General features: G+C 44.6%; 1 protein-coding gene and 1 long non-coding RNA gene across 2 annotated transcripts in view; both read right to left on the bottom strand.

Annotated features, from left to right (window-relative positions):
* Nucleotides 1-16,662, bottom strand: part of PITPNC1 (phosphatidylinositol transfer protein cytoplasmic 1) — a 197,738-nt gene that overhangs the window by 56,600 nt on the left and 124,476 nt on the right. Inside the window, 1 exon segment of the mRNA XM_077834431.1 lies at nt 12,973-13,044. Within this exon segment, the coding sequence (XP_077690557.1) occupies nt 12,973-13,044 (72 nt within the window).
* LOC144275249 (uncharacterized) lies at nt 9,314-11,021 on the bottom strand. The gene is made up of 2 exons (XR_013348002.1): nt 10,628-11,021; nt 9,314-9,969 (listed from the first exon to the last, which is right to left on the bottom strand). It is a non-coding gene; the product is annotated as an uncharacterized LOC144275249 (long non-coding RNA).

Raw genomic sequence — 16,662 nt, 5'->3', positions numbered from 1 at the left:
GCACATCAGCAATGACAACCTCGTTCCATTCAGACTATCTTCAAAATGGAAACTTCAGTAAAGACAAATATATCGTCCATTTTGAAATCAGATGGGTAACTTATACTAGTCAGGCCCTGTTACTTCAAGGCAGTGATGAGCTGCCAAAATCTTAACAACTGGTTCCCCCCCGCCCCCCCCCGGGACTCCTGCCCCGTCCAACCCCCAGCGTTCTTTGATGCCCCCCCCCAGGACCCCTGCCCCATCCACCCCTCTCCCCTGTCCCCTGACTGCCCCCAGAACCAGGTAGGAGGGTGGCGGAGGTGAGCTGGGGCGGGGAGCACGGGCCCCCCCGGGTTACCTACTGCGATGCGGGTGGCCCTCCTCACACCCCCCAACCCCAGCTCACCTCCGCCTCCCTGGGCCTGAGCGGGAAGCCACGGCCTGCTTCTCAGCCTGCCCCGGCTTCCCGCACGAACAGCTGATTCGTGGGAAGCTGGGGGGGGCAGAGAAGCAGGGCGGGGAGACACGTTCAAGGAGCCGGCAGCAGAGCGGAGGTGAGCTGGGGCCAGGGGTGGGGCGGGGAGCTGCCGGTGGTGCTCTGCACCCTCCATATTTTCCCCTTGGGTGCTCCAGGGCTGGAGCACCCATGGAGTCGGTGCCCAAGGCGCCACTTTTGGCCGGTTAAATTTAGAAGCCCTTTTAGAACCGGTTCTCCCTCGCGGAACAACCAGTTCTAAAAGAGCTTCTAAATTTAACAACCGGTTCTAGCGAACTGGCGGGAACCGGCTCCAGCTCACCACTGCTTCAAGGGCAGAGTAGCCCCAGCCACAATTTGTTCTCTAACCCTTTTACTCCCTCTGCAGGTTGGTAGGGTAGCTATAATTCCTGTCAAAGTTCTACAGGCGAAACTGCTGTGAGAGACGGGGCTCTAGGTGCTGGGGGAGAAGCTGAGGCAGGAGCTGCTGAATGAGATGCTGCGTCACTGCACTTCCCAGCAACCTTGGCCATGCCCTCTTTCCAGCCAACTCATCAACTTTTGGGGCTGTACTGAGCCTTTACACCTCTAGCCCCACCAAACTGAGGTTGCAGCTGCTTTGTGCTACCATAATCTTATCTGCCGGTGGAGTTTGCACCATAACGTGTACACTGACATTAACCGGTATAACCCTAGAATAAATTAGGCCCCAAATCCTATTTCCAATTTGCCTAAATAAAAGAAAATAAATAAAATTTAGATATACCTCCTATTCAATTTATTCAGCAATATTTTGACTGAGCTAACTAAAATATTGTCTCAGAGATCCATACACTTTTGTACATATAAATACTTCAGGGATCTTACTGACCCTCATCCTACCAGTCTTAAATAAGAAAATCTTATGATGATGATGATTGATGGAAGAACAAGTGTCATATATTTTCCCTGGACTTTTTTTATTCTCTTCCTTGGCTGTCATGGTGTTGCTACTTGTTTACCATGAGGGCCCATCCGGCTGGCCTTAAAGAGAGTCTATCATTACATGAATTCTGAAAACATAAGCAAACCTTATGGACATCTGCGTCAGAGCTAAGTGCCTGAGGCAATGTGTGTCATTCCCTGAATGTTCACTTACCACATCACTTTTTATTGGCAGAGCAGGAGCAAGCGGCATGCTTAAACAAATGCTACAGCCCTACACAAAGAGTTCAACTCATGTCAACTCTTCTAAGAAGCCAAAGCCCTTAGGGGTAATGTCCCAAGTTCTGACATATCAGCTATTCAGACCTGGAGAATCCACTCCACTTATTGGATTTACAGGATTCAGGGGTGGACAGCAACCTCCGTCATTCCCCTCAGGCTAAAATTGCTTGAGGTCAATCAATATCTTCAAACACATGCCCCATTCGGAGAGATCATGTGCTATCCAAAGGCACAAAATGGAGTGGAAATGATCATCTGTTAGAAAGAACTAATTGTTACCATCAGAGTCAATGGGAACTCTATCTCCACGGGCAGAATTTGGCTCAAAGGTATTTTTTATGTGCACGGAAAATATTTCTTATACTACATCAGATGAAGGGCTGGGGGAAGACAAGGAATCCATTTCAATTTAGGTTTGATGAAATCCTCTACCAAAGCAGAAAGACATCTAGACCTTCAGAAACTAAAGTTTTGCATGTTATCTATCTACTGTTTAGGCCTATCACAGGGCAGGGTTCCCTCATCCAGCACTCCTTACTGCATACTGTCCTCATAGACATCAGTCACAAGTTTAACACCAAATGCTTCATTTACAGTGTGCTACACAAGTCCTTGTTCTCCCACAACAGAAGGCGTTTACCTTCTCCCTAGCCACAGGGCAGGGAGACATCTCACCTCCCTGAGATCCTGGACAACTCTGGCCCTTCCTTCCTACTTTACCCTCTTTCTTTTAACTGTCCTCAGCTGAATCCCCTTGTTGACTTGTACTTAATTATCACATCACTTGGTACTTAATTATCTCATCACTTTTGCTTATCAAGTACACAGAAAAGTGAGTCAGCCTGAGGCTACTCAAACTCTGTCACGGCCCCCATTACCACAGTATCTTTGTTGTGCCTCATAATCTTTCACATATATATACTCACAACACCCCTGTGAGGCAGAGAAGTATCATCCCCATTTTACAGATGGACAACTGAGGCACACAGAGATATTAAGTGACTACCCAAGATCATGTGGAAAGACTGTGGCAGAGCAAGGATTTGAACCCAGGATCCCAAAGTTCTAGGCTAGTGTTCAAACCACTGGGCCCTCCTTCTGTATAATAAAAGGCAAGCTGTGCAATTCCCTATTTATATTTATTTTGGTATGGGGAAATGGAGGGTGGAGAAAACAGCGTGTTTACCTTAAGAGTCTCTGAGATGGAGTCCCCACACTGTCTTGGGCTCCCTCTTAAGGCAGTGATTGAAATATCAGAACAATATAGCTGGCCTTAATGACTGTAAATTAAGTGACAAACATCAGATGAGGACTGAAGAAAATTATCATTTTACAGCCAAAAGCTCATAAATCTAGTCACAATACTTAATATTTATACCTACTTTACAGTTCACGGACCTGGTATATTATCGTCTTTTCAATATCTAACTCTGGCTCTAGCTCTTTTCACATCTAAATGAGAGGACCGACAAGAAGACGTTTCAAGCCATCTTTCTTACAGGGATTGCTATTTATTAAGGTAAATCACAGCTATTGTAGGCAGCTGCTTTACTAATCTGAATTTGAAAACGAAACCATAAAAACCAAAGCCCATAGAACTCCTGCCTAACAATAAAATAAATGCTTTCTTTTTTTCCCTGTAGTCCTCCATTATAGACTATTTAAGGACTAGACAATTGGGTTTGAATAAACATAGTTTTCTTCATTTTTAGGGTGTCTGCTTTTTAAAATTCAAGCTCACTCTCAGTTCATAAATTAAATGTAGCGTACATTCTTATGTGCAGCACTTTAGAAATAGCCTAGCAAATACTTTATCGTTTGGCTGTCCTATAAATATCATTATACTGTAAGGACCAATGATCGTTGCAAGTCTGGATGACTTTTATAATACCAAATTTACAGTACATGTGGTCCTCCTTGGATGGATCCTATTACCAGCTGGAGGACTGCAGCGGATACTATTTGTGACCGACTGCTAAGCTGTGTCTGGCCACAATCCCCGAAAAGGACAAAATAAACAAAGTCTCAGTATCTGTGGTGGGAACAGAGCAGAATTTGGGGAGTACCAATTGGGAAAATCCAGGCTATTCTCTACCTCACCTTTTCTGGAGTGAAATGTATCTAATATGAGATAATAAATGCTGAATGGGTACAGGACGAAAGGAAGAAACGAATATCTGCCTGAACCAAGAAGTGAAGTCAACAATTAATGAACACATGCCTTTTCATGGAGGCCAGGACAATCCAATCACACAGGAGTGAGCAGCAAGTCATACCACGCATGTCTGTGAATTTATACCATTTAAGGAATTAGAAAACTTTCAGAATTCCCTTCCATCATATCTATGTTATTGATCAATGCGGAGCTGGCATTCAAAACAGCGCTTTTATGTATGCACATAGCAATCTCTTCTCTTGCTGATTTTACCTTATGGACAAAATAAAAATGAAATATGCATATTATGCATTATTTTTCATGCAATCAGTGAGAAAAGATGGAACTGAGAGAGACAGGCCTGTATTTGTATCACCTGTCAATGTATGGAGCCCTTGTTGTAGGCATTGTTATTATTATTATTATTAATATTAGGAGTCCCAGTCATGAAGACGGACCCCATTGTGCTACATGCTGTACAGACATAGTTCCTCTCTTCCCAACAGGGTCTTTTCTGTTTTGGTTCCTGCCTCAGAGTAGCTAAAAGCAGCAGATTTGCAGTTGACTTAAAAACACATGAGGGAGGCAATATTCGTGATTAGCTGAGAGATGCCAGTTTGGGGCCATTCATATTTTATAAGACATTCTCATTTAAAAAAAATATTACCTTCTAATTTAAAATAAAAACTCCACTTTCTAAAAAGACCCTTAAGCAGCATTGCTGAGTGGCTTGCCTCATTAGCCCAGTTTCAAACACCATTATTTGATGTACTAACATGTTCATCCAACGTTGGCTCTGTTTTTCCAAAGGGAGAGTTGCCATGTGAACAGCTAGTTACTTCAGCTGTGTTGTAGCACTAGAAATCACAAGTGGCTGCACCACTATCATGCAGGCAAGCCTCATTAGTGCGTTATCTCAATAAAGAGCTCCAGTCTCCACTGCTTTGCACTTTGTGTCATCGTTTACAACTTGTGCAAAGAAAATGCAAAACTACAGAATGGTACCATTTTACTCCCATTTTTCACAAACGTAAATGATCACTCGGGGTGCAGATTTATCACAGCATTTTTTGTCACAGATAATGGAGCATAATGGTAAGTCACGGGTTTTGCTATTTCTGATAAGAAGATACCATGACAAATCAGAAGGAGGCCCACAGCAGTGGCATCTGCAACTCCTGCCTTGCAGGGCTGGGCTTTGCTCCCCACTCTGGGTGTTGTGACTTGGAGCATGGGGTTACAGTACTGCTCAGGTTTGGCTTGGCTGCCCCCCTGTCACGACGACAGAGGAGCAGTTGAGCCAAACCTAAGCAGTGCTGTGACACCCACGCAGTAGGTCACAGTGCAACACACTCAAATTTGCCCCACCCCACATTCTGTCATGACCCCATGTGCTAGGCTGCAATATCTGGAGCAGGGCAGCAGCCGCAGCCGCCCCCCTCCCCAGGACTGCCACTGCTGGGTGAGTTTATTAAAGTCACAGACACAAAGACAAGTCTCAGACAAATGGGAAAATCACAGTATCCATGACATTTTTCCCACTGTGACAAACCTTTAGTCCTAATGATGACACAAGGTATAAGGTCAGGGGAGAACTGGGTCCTGGGTACAATTTAATTATAGAATATCAGGGTTGGAAGGGACCTCTGGAGATCATCTAGTCCAACCCCCTGCTCAAAGCAGGGCCAACCCCCAATTTTTGCCCCAGATCCCTAAATGGCCTCCTCAAGGATTGAATTCACAACCCTGGGTTTAGCAGGCCAATGCTCAAACCACTGAGCTATCTCTCCTCACAAGAGAGGGATAGCTCTAGTTAATGTTGTCTTTCATTAGTTTCTGCTTTCAAGACTATTAGCTTTATTTTAAGAAGAAAAGTCAGGAAGACATTTATAGCTAGATGGGTTACTGGAATTAGACAGAATGCTACCAGATAATGCATCATGTTAAGTGAAGTAAGAATATGAATTTACTAGCTCACTAAACGATAACAGGAGCCTGAAAGCACTTAGGTTGCTTTCATCCACTAATCAATATAATTATCTTTAGCTTTCTTCAATTTAATTATTGCTTTTTACAATCAATATCTATTTCATTAAATCACATGCAACTGAAGAAGGGATCAGAGTTCAGAGAATAATTTAAAAAAAAGATCTGCACAATCTCAAGGAAAGCCTAGAAACAGCTAAGCTAAAGTTACTCATGCATTATTAGGACAATAAATTTATTCCTCATTCTACTCTACTAGTAGGGATGATTCAACATATTCTGTATTGAAACTGCAACATGTATGAAAGCATCTCCTACGGTTAATTATTTCCACATCCATGGTTGGCAGTTAAAGTGAAGGGAAATATAGAATACAGTATCTTTGAATGCAACCTGATGCTGCTAATTCACCAGAGCAGTAGAGGTGAAAATGTTATGGGTACAATTCAGTTAAAAGCTATATTTGCCTTTTGCCAAAGAGGGCGGGGGGAAGGGGCGGTGGAGAAAATACAAAAATATAATGATTTTAACTTGTTGAATATTTACATGCAGTCAAATGAAAAGTTTAGCAAAAAAGGAAAAACTGGCCTTTCTGCTGTTACCTGACTGAGCAAAATTTTTCATATTTAGCCTGAGTCTGGCTGCAAATTTTGCCATAAAAGAATACTTTGACCCCAGTGTAGACTGAATTTTAAACCTACTCACCTAGTTCTGAGTGCAATAATGAGCTGGGGACCAAGTCCAAGGCCCTTTAAGTCACTGGGAGTCAGAATTAATGTTTATAAAGAGCTTGATTTCAACGGTGGTACACAGCTGAGGATCCCACCTATGTCCAGTTTGCCTTAAGTTCACTGATTTGATACTTATTCAGGGCTTGACACAGTAATATTTTTGCTCCAGAGAGCTGACATCCTGAAAATATTTTTAAGCATCCATTGCTTGGTTAATGAGTTGAGTGGAAAACTGACTTTCCAACTCTCCTTATTCCATGCTATCAGTGCAGAACACGTTTTCTTCCTGCCAACTGCCATTGTGTCTGACTGTGCTAGGACACTGTGTGTCCCTCCCATCTGTCACAAATGCTTGACCATAAACTGTGGGCCTTCTCTGAGTTAAGTGTTACTAAGGCCAGAAAGGGGGAGAGAAAATTTAATAATTGTATGAAACTGGGCATACTGGAAGACTAAGACAATTGGCAATGGAATATACAGCCTCTCTCCTTCTAAGTCACTGGTTTGAATCTAAGGGTATGTCTACACTATGAAATTAGGTTGAATTTATAGAAGTCACAGAATCGGAAAGGACCTCAGGAGGTCATCTAGTCCAACCCCCTTGCTCAAAGCAGGACCAATCCCCAATTTTTGCCCCAGATCCCAAAATGGCCCCGTCAAGGATTGAACTCACAACCCTGCGTTTAGCAGGCCAATGCTCAAACCACTGAGCTATCCCTCCCCGCAATTTTTTAGAAGGTGATTTTATACAGTCGATTGTGTGTGTCCCCACACTAATGGACTAAGCGCATTAAGTCGGTGGTGTGTGTCCACAGTACCGAGGCTAGCATCGACTTTCAGAGCGTTGCACTGTGGGTAGCTATCCCACAGTTCCCGCAGTCTCCGCTGCCCATTGGAATTCTGGGTTAAGCTCCCAATGCCCGATGGGGCAAAAACATTGTCACGGGTGGTTTTGGGTACATATCATCAGTCACCCCTCCCTCCGTGAAAGCAATGGCAGACAATCGTTTCATGCCTTTTTTCCGTGCAGGCGCCATACTGCTTTCAGCAGACAGTGCAGTAGGACTGCTAACCGTCGTCGTCATCGTCCACCACTTCCACTGCCACTCTGTTCTCCTGATGCTATGAATCCACCTCGCAGGTCCTCTACATGACTGTCGTCATCCACCGCTTCCGCTGGCACTCCGCTCTCCTGGTGGTCTCGCAGGGCTAATTCCACTGCAACTCTGCTCGGCTGCTCTTGTCTCGCCATACCACGGCAAGCGTGCAGCCCGCTCAGCTGTTGTGTCCTGGCAACAGACGGTGCAGCAGGTCTGCAAAACTGGTCATCCAACCACTGCTTCCCCTGCAACCCTGCTCTCCTGCAGACGCCATACCACCGAAGCATGGAGCCGGCTCAGATCACCGCAGCAGTTATGAGCATTGTAAACACCTCGCGCATTACCATGCAGTATATGCAGAACCAGAACCTGCAAAAGCAGGCGAGGAGGTGATGGCAGCGCGGTGACGAGAGTAATGAGGACATGGACACAGAATTCTCTCAAAGCATGGGCCCCGGCAATTTGGCCATCCTGGTGGCAATGGGGCAGGCTCATGCCATGGAACGCTGATTCTGGGACTGGGAAACAAGCACAGACTGGTGGGACCGCATAGTGTTGCAGGTCCGGGATGATTCCCAGTGGCTGCAAAACTTTCTCATGCGTAAGGGCACTTTCATGGAACTTTGTGACTTGCTTTCCCCTCCCCTGAAGCGCAAGAATACCAAGATGAGAGCAGCCCTCACAGTTCACAAGCGAGTGGCGTTAGCCCTCTGGAACCTTTCAATGCCAGACAACTACTGGTCAGTCGGGAATCAGTTTGGAGTGGGCAAATCTACTGTGGGGGCTGCTGTGATCCAAATAGCCAACGCAATCACTGAGCTGCTGCTATCAAGGGTAGTGACTCTGGGAAATGTGCAGGTCATAGTGGAAGGCTTTGCTGCAATGGGATTCCCTAACTGTGGTGGGGCGATAGACGGAACGCATATCCCTATCTTTGGACCAGACCACAAAGGCAGCCAGTACATAAACTGAAAGGGGTACTTTTCAATGGTGCTGCAAGCACTGGTGGATCACAAGGGATGTTTCACCAACATCAACGTGGGATGGCTGGGAAAGGTACATGACGCTCATCTTCAGGAACTCTGGTCTGTATGAACAGCTGCAGCAAGGGACTTACCTTCCAGACCAGAAAATAACCGTTGGGGATGTTGAAATGCCTATAGTTATCCTTGGGGACCCAGCCTGCCCCTTAATTGCATGGCTCATGAAACTGTACACAGGGAGCCTGGACAGTAGTCAGGAGCTGTTCAACTATAGGCTGGGCAAGTGCAGAATGGTGGTAGAATTTGCATTTGGATGTTTAAAAGCATGCTGGTGCAGTTTACTGACTCAGTTAGACCTCAGCAAAACCAATATTTCCATTGTTATTACTGCTTGCTGTGTGCTCCACGATATCTGTGAGAGTAAGGGGAAGACGTTTATGGTGGGGTGGGAAGTTGAGGCATATTGCCTGGCCGCTGATTACAAGCAGCCAGACACCAGGGCAGTTAGAAGAGCACAACAGGGCACGCTGCGCATCAGAGAAGCTTTGAAAACCAGTTTCATGGCTGACCAGCCTACGGGGTGACAGTTCTGTTTGTTTCTCCTTGATGAAAACCCTTGGTTCACTCTACTTCCCTGTAAGCCAACCGTCCTCCCCTCCCCACTTCGATCATCACTTGCAGAGCCAATAAAGTCATTGTTGTTTCAAATTCATGCATTCTTTATTAATTCATCACACAAATAGGGGGATAACTGCCAAGGTAGCCTGGGAGGGGTATGGAAGGAGGGAAGCACCGGGTGGGGTGGTGGATGAGGGGAGGAGGGAAGGACAAGGCCACACTGCACTTCAAAACTTATTGAATGCCAGCTTTCTGTTGCTTGGGCAGTCCTCTGGGGTGGAGTGGTTGGGTGCCTGGAGCACCCCCCCACCCCCGCGCATTCTTGGGCATCTGGGTGAGGAGGCTATGGAACTTGGGGAGGAGGGTAGTTGGTTACACAGGGGCTGCAGTGGCGGTCTGTGCCTTTCCTGCACCTCAACCATATGCTGGAGCATATCAGTTTGATTCTCCAGTAGCCTCAGCATTGCATCCTGCCTCCTTTCATCATGCTGCCACCACCTCTCCTGTTGCTCCAGCCATCTATCCTCTCATGCGTCCCTCCTGTCATCGCATTCATTTTGTGCTTTCCTGGACTCTGCCATTGTCTGCCTCCACACATTCTTCTGGGCTCTTTCAGTTTGGGTGGACTCCATGAACTCAGAGAACATTTCATCGCGAGTGCGTTTTTTTCACCTTCTTATCTGCACTAGCCCCTCGGACGGAGATGCTAGTTGAAGCGTTGAAACATTTGCAACTGCGGGAAGAAAAAAGGGAGATTTAAATTGAAAAAGACATACTGGCCATTTAAAAGGAGGGGCTGATGTTTTCAGGTTAAGGTGCAGCACAAACCCAACTAACCCCCCCCACACACACCCAATTCTCTGGGATGATCGTTTCACCCCTCCCCCGACCGCGTGGCTAACAGCGGGGATGATTTCTTTTCAGCCACAGACAAACAGTCCAGCAGGAACAGCCACCTCTGATGTCCCCTTAATAAAATTCCCCTATTTCAACCAGGTGACCATGAACGATATCACTCTCCTGAGGATAACACAGAGAGATAAAGAACGGATCTTGCTTGAATGCCAGCAAACACCAGGACCACACGCTGCCATGCTTTCTTTTGCAATGATTCCAGACTACATGCTACTGGCCTGCTGAGGTAAAGTGACCTATCATGGAGGATGCAATAAGGCTGCCCTCCCCAGAAACCTTTTGCAAAGGCTTTGGGAGTACCTCCAGGACAGCTTCATTGAGATGTCCCTGGAGGATTTCCACCCCATCCCCAGACATGTTAACAGACTTTTCCATAGCTGTACTGGCTGCGAATGCATCCCAAGTCTTCAGGGCAAATTAATCATTAAACACGCTTGCTTTTAAACCGTGTATTATATTTACAAAGGTGTACTCACCAGCTCTGCCTTCTCCGCCTTCAAGATCTGGGAGCCCGAGTTGGGAGGGTATTGGATCCAGGGTGATAAACAGTTCCTGGCTGTCAGGGAGAACAGTTTCTCCACTTGCCTGGTGTGTGCTATCATCTTCCTCGTCCCCAAAATCCTCATGCCTGTTGCATGAGACTCCCCCTTTGCAGGAGTCCATGTACAGGGGTGGGGCAGTGGTAGGGGCACCCCCTAGAATTGCATGCAGCCCATCATAGAAGCGGCATGCCTGGGGCTCTGACCCCAAGTGGGCGTTTGCCTCTTGGGTTTTTTGGTAGGCTTGCCTAAGCTCCTTAAGTTTCACGTGGCACTGCCGTGGGTCCCTGTGATAGCCTCTGTCCTTCATGCCCTTGGAGATTTTTTCAAATATTTTGGCATTTCGTCTTTTGGAACAGAGTTCTGATAGCATGGATTTGTCTCCCCATACAGCGATCAGATCCAGTACCTTCCGTTCGGTCCATGCTGGAGCTCATTTGCGATTCTGGAACTCCATGGTCACCTCTGCTGATGAGCTCGCCACACTGGCCAAACAGGAAATGAAATTCAGAAGTTCGTAGGGCTTTTCCTGTCTACCTGACCAGTGCATCCGAGTTCAGAGTGCTGTCCAGAGCGGTCACAATGGAGCACTGTGGGATAGCTCCTGGAGGCCAATACCGTCAAAGTGCATCCACACTAGCCCAAATTTGACCCGGCGATGTCGATTTCAGCGCTAATCCCCTCGTCGGGGAGGAGTACAGAAATCGATTTTAAGAGCCCATTAAGTCGACAAAAATGGCTTCCTTGTGTGGATGGGTGCAGGGTTAAATCGATCTAATGCTGCTAAATTTGACCTAAACTCGTAGTGTAGACCAGGGCTGACTCAGGTAACTAGTGACTGAAAGTTATCATCATCCAATGGCTGCTTGGTGGCCTCAGTCCAGTTTTCAATGGAAAAGTGTCTGCATCACAAAAATCATGATTAAAACCAAGACTATAGTTATCTAATTGCAATTATTATGCACCCATCAACTCAGCAATTTAGCAGAGAGGCCAAGGAACTTGTTGCCTGACCTATTCTCTCACCACTGGAGGAGGTTGCACCGGGTCAGGGTTGGGGCAATGTGTGGGTAAATAAAGAACGTCAGTCTCCAGAGATGCCATCTAGCACCCAACTCATTGTTATAGGGTGACCTGTGTCGTAGACCTTTTGCAGTCTCTCTCAAATGCACCCCTCATGTGACAGGATTTACTTCCTTCAACAAGGGTGGAACCCCACAATTCAATAACTCAGACTGGATAATTGGGCTGCAGCCATCCTGTTTTCCAACACTGTTAACACAACCAGCCCAAGTGTATTTGACACTTGCAAGAAACCTTCCTCCAGAAACTTCCCAGCCTGTGTCCAGCAGCTGATTAAAGTGACTCAAAACAGCTTTTTCCAAATAAGCATATTGTTTATTCACCCAAAGATTCACAGCAATCAGAGAACTGGGTTAAAATAACAAAAATCTACATGCATCTAATCTTATCTAAACTTTACCCTTTCCTTGCAAGTCTAGGAATGTGCACTTAACGCAGAAACCCCCACCTTAGTGCTGGGATAGACAGAGTGACCTCCTTCATTCTCTGCCTCTGGCAGGGTCTCTATGTCAGTGTCTCCCCTTCAGTTGCTACTGGCCACTTACCTGCTCTGTCTTTGGAGAGACAGTTTTTAACTGTTTACAGCCCTTTTGATTTCTCAGCTATGGTCTTGAGGAAAGAGCTGTGTAACTTTTGACTGGTGCCTGGGAAGAGCATCTTCCCAATTAATGGCCCAGCCATTGTTCTCTTCAAGTTGTTTACCCAGAGCTGCCTTATCTCTGACCCTTGTTTTGTTTCTTGTTTGTTCTTCCTACCAACTCCTTTTAATTCAGCTCCACATAGTCACAGATAATATCAAGCAGGTAAACTGACATACATATGATATAGATATCTCCCTCATTCTCCACAATCCTTCATGAGCATTAAATTCACACCCATGAATTATGTTGAGATTAGAGGAGGAGCCTGGAGGTAAGATAAGAGGCATAAACTCTTTATACCATAGTGCTTTACATAATTCTTTTGCAAGTTGCACAGTCTTCATGGAATCATAGAAACATAGGGCTGGACCGGGCCCTCAGGAGGTCAGCTAAGTCCATCCCTTCATGCTGATGAGATGGCTATCCAGGTACAAAGATTAAGGACTGCTGAGCATTCTTTTCCAGTTTGCAAGCTATGCAAGCCCCAGGAATATTTCATGATTAAAAATGTCCTTGCATGGGTTTAGACATTTATTTTTCAAAAGAGATCATACTTACATTGTCATTGCTTCCTTTGTTGTCCTCATATTTTGTTTCTATGTGAATGGAGAATTTAGGCAAAAATGAGCACTGCAAAGAAAGCAAAATGTGCCAGATCAATTTAAAATGTCAATTGCTTCATCAGGTCACTTGCTCAATAAATCCTGTTTTCTAGCAGCTTTCCTATTTTTTCTTGATTATTGTAAGAAATTGAATCAAAATCACTAAAAATCCACAATTGCAAAGGTTTTTTTTAAATGATTTTGAAAGGATATATTGATTCTATCCCAAAGTTGAGGACTAAAATAAAGTTATAACTAAACTAATAGAATTGTGGGACTACTAGTTATAGCAATCAGTGTATATTTGATACATAACAGTGGCTATATTCTGAATGTTCCTCCACTGCTCTCTGTCTTAAGTATCGCTATATTTTTCAGAACTTTTGAGCCGTTGTTCTATAAAGCTTTTCCTTGGATGACTACCATTTCCAGAGCAATGCCTATCTGCTCTATGCACAAAGTCTATGGAAATTCCACTGCCTGCAGTCCCTGATCAAAATGCTGAGGATGCTTGATCATGCAGTTATTTTCTAATTCCAGTATGATGCAGGTTTTTAAGTTATCTCATTTTGATTTTCCCTGGAAATTTTCTTAATTTTGGCATCCAACCAAACACACCATCACATCAACCCACCCATATAGTGCAAGAAAAATTACAAACATTCAAATGTTTTTCCTATTTATCAAGAAGAGAATCTGATGCCCCTATGCTCATATGGGCAAATTCTCAGTTAGACCCATACAACTCCACTGACTTGAGGGAGTTGGCACATACTCTTCATATCAAATTTTGCTCTAACACTGGTGCATATCCACTAGTGTTACTTTATACAAGACTGGCTTTCTTTCTCTGTGGATTGTTTCATTCATTTGGTTTCCTAAGAGTGCAATTTGCAGTGCTAGACATCACAGTTTCACTTTAGAGACTATTTCAAACATTTTCTCTTTAGCGTTTCACACTCTTGCTCCCAAATCAATTTTTTTCCACTGTACTTAAGCAGCCAGAGTCAATGGCCAGCAATCCTTGAATGATATTAGTTCAGCCACTTTACTATAAAGGCATCAAGTCTTTTCTTGCATTAACTGTCAGCGACACTGACGTGCCAGTTCTTTGCAAGACATTTAATTGATGCTGATGGCAAAGAGTCTTTGAACTGCTTGTGACTATTTCAAACATTATGTACTGAGGTTACACAATGAAGAAAGTTTGATGCTTCAGTGCTCACATTGCTACTGGGCCAAATTTGGATTTCATCAGAGTTGATTTTGGTTCCCGCAACAGGAAGGGAGATAGCTTGGAGAGCCAGCTGCTGTGGAGCAAAGCTGAAAGGGGAAGCAGGTTCTTCCTGAGACTAGAGAATTACTGTTTTCTATTCCCTGGACTATATGAAAAGAAGCCATTGATTGAGCCTCTAATTTTGGCCACAGAACACCTACTATTCATTAGCAGCAGCTGAGCAATAAGCATGGACCACTCAAACCTTTATGCGAAAAAGAGTGAGATGTTTGTGCCAGAACAGGGCCCTGCAATGGATTTAGAGAACAATCTTTACCAAACATTTAACACAATACTTACCAGCTATGAAAATATCTAGGCCATGAACTACGCACCTTATTTATGATATTAATAGTAGACCAGTGATAAATGTGGTACAAGAAAAAAATCAGCGGTGTGTGCAATGGAGGATGGAACAGCTTCAGAGATGGCCCAGTCGGTTCTAATTACCCATATCTTTGGGGCCATGTGTTACTTGGTAGGCACACACCTCAGAAGGCTAGGTGAGTGTATTGATTATTCATAAGCAACCAGACAGAGCTGGAGCTAATGCAACGCAGGCTAACGGATCAGAAACCCAGACAGCCTTTCAACTTAGCTTTGACTAGCGGAGTCTCAGCTGATTCCAACATACAGGACGTTTTCGTCCTGTCCCAGGTCTTCCAATCTGCCAAAAACATCCCTATTTTATTTCCCCAAGTTCTCAAGGCAGCTGCAGAGCTTCAGTCATAACTCCTGAAAGAGTTATAACTCATAACTCATAACTGAAAGAGGGTCAAGCAAAAGGGTTGTTTTTTCCATCTTCTGCATTACAGATCTATTCAACATGTTATGACTGGGCTGCCCACTTTCGCTGGGCTACACAAACCCCGCCACAGCACGGCACAGCGCATGCTCTCATGTGGGGGAAGGCATCAAATTGCTTGTTAGGGTTGTGGGAGAGAACTACCATGACAAGTTTGTGTGTGATTGCTAGTGCCTACTGGGAAGGCTATTACACGTAAAAGCAGGAAGATGAAAAGACAGAGCAGATGGACAACACAAGGACCCGCAGGATGCTTTGCTGATTAGTTGCTAGCTGGTCTGAGCATGAAAGAGATTTCAATATTTTTTTCAATCCATTACAAACAGTTTTCTTTCCACTTTCATATATGGATGTGAAAGCTGGAAATCCATCAGAGGTACAGACAGATGTCTAAAATACCTTCAGAAGCAAATATATATCACAAATGCCGAGATTCATGACCGAGTTCAATAGCTTATCTCTGAAGTTATCCACAAAAGAAGATGGAAATATCTGGGACATGTTAAGAATGAAGCCAGAGCATCTGTTGTGGCAGGTGTGCTATTGGGTAGCTAGAGGAACGTGTAAAAGGGGCTGACTGAAAGAACCTCTCTGTCAAATAGTACTAAGCTGGGGGGGGGGGGGGGAAATATGGGACTTAACAACAGAGAGAACATGCAAAGAGTGGCCTAGGATAGGGAAGGACAGCAGAGTCCTGTTTGTGCCCTAAGCAACATTTGATGGTTCCAGAAGGATTCAGATTATAAACAGTAAAGAACCCAACATAGAGGGTATGCTTTCTGTTTTACACTGGCTGTTTTGTGTGTGTGGGCAAGTGGATGATGGATAAAGCAAACTGCTACAGAAAGTAGGTTATATGCTGCAGATTTTTTAAATAAAAAAGAAATAGAGACTCATCACATACATCTTGCCGTGCAGAATTTTTGGAACAGCTAGAAAATAAGGTGGCCAAAACATGGCATATAGAGTTCTGCTGCTGCCCACGGCAGCTGTGATTTTTAATAGGATGGTGTGTAGCCTGTAGAGACTACAGGTCTGAGCACCTAATGCTCCAGCTAGATTCAAGCTGGAACTCTGCATGCTGAGACTTCTGCTGGGAAGCACCATGTAAGAGATGAGAGCAGTTGCAACTTGTTGCATTTTAGAGATGGCTCCTGGCAAGTGTGGTTTTGTGTGGGTGGAGTCTGGTTATGCCTGCCTTTACTGGGGGTCAGTGTTTAGTTTTGAATTATTGGGTTCACCAAAAATGTCACCAAATTTTTTTAAAAAGTGGTTGCTTCATGGTTCCTAAATGTTTGGAGGATTTGATAGGAAAACACAGTTGATTGGTGTTCTGCACACATGTCTTCAGGCTATTGCTCTGTGTCATCGTCTGTTAATGTGTTTTAGACCCCAGCTCTTCTGGTCCGAGCATGCAGATTTAATTCTCTCTTTTACACAACTTTTAAGAAAACAAAACCAAGTAAAAATCAAATCTAGCAAACAGCAGAAGTTGTAGATGAAATATATGAGCTGCCAGTTGGTGGAGAGTAATCAAAGCATGTACTGTCTGAGCAGACAAGATC

This window comes from Eretmochelys imbricata, chromosome 14 (assembly GCF_965152235.1).
Source record: "Eretmochelys imbricata isolate rEreImb1 chromosome 14, rEreImb1.hap1, whole genome shotgun sequence".
NCBI lineage: Eukaryota > Metazoa > Chordata > Testudines > Cheloniidae > Eretmochelys > Eretmochelys imbricata.
This window is presented reverse-complemented; position numbering and strand designations above follow the sequence as displayed.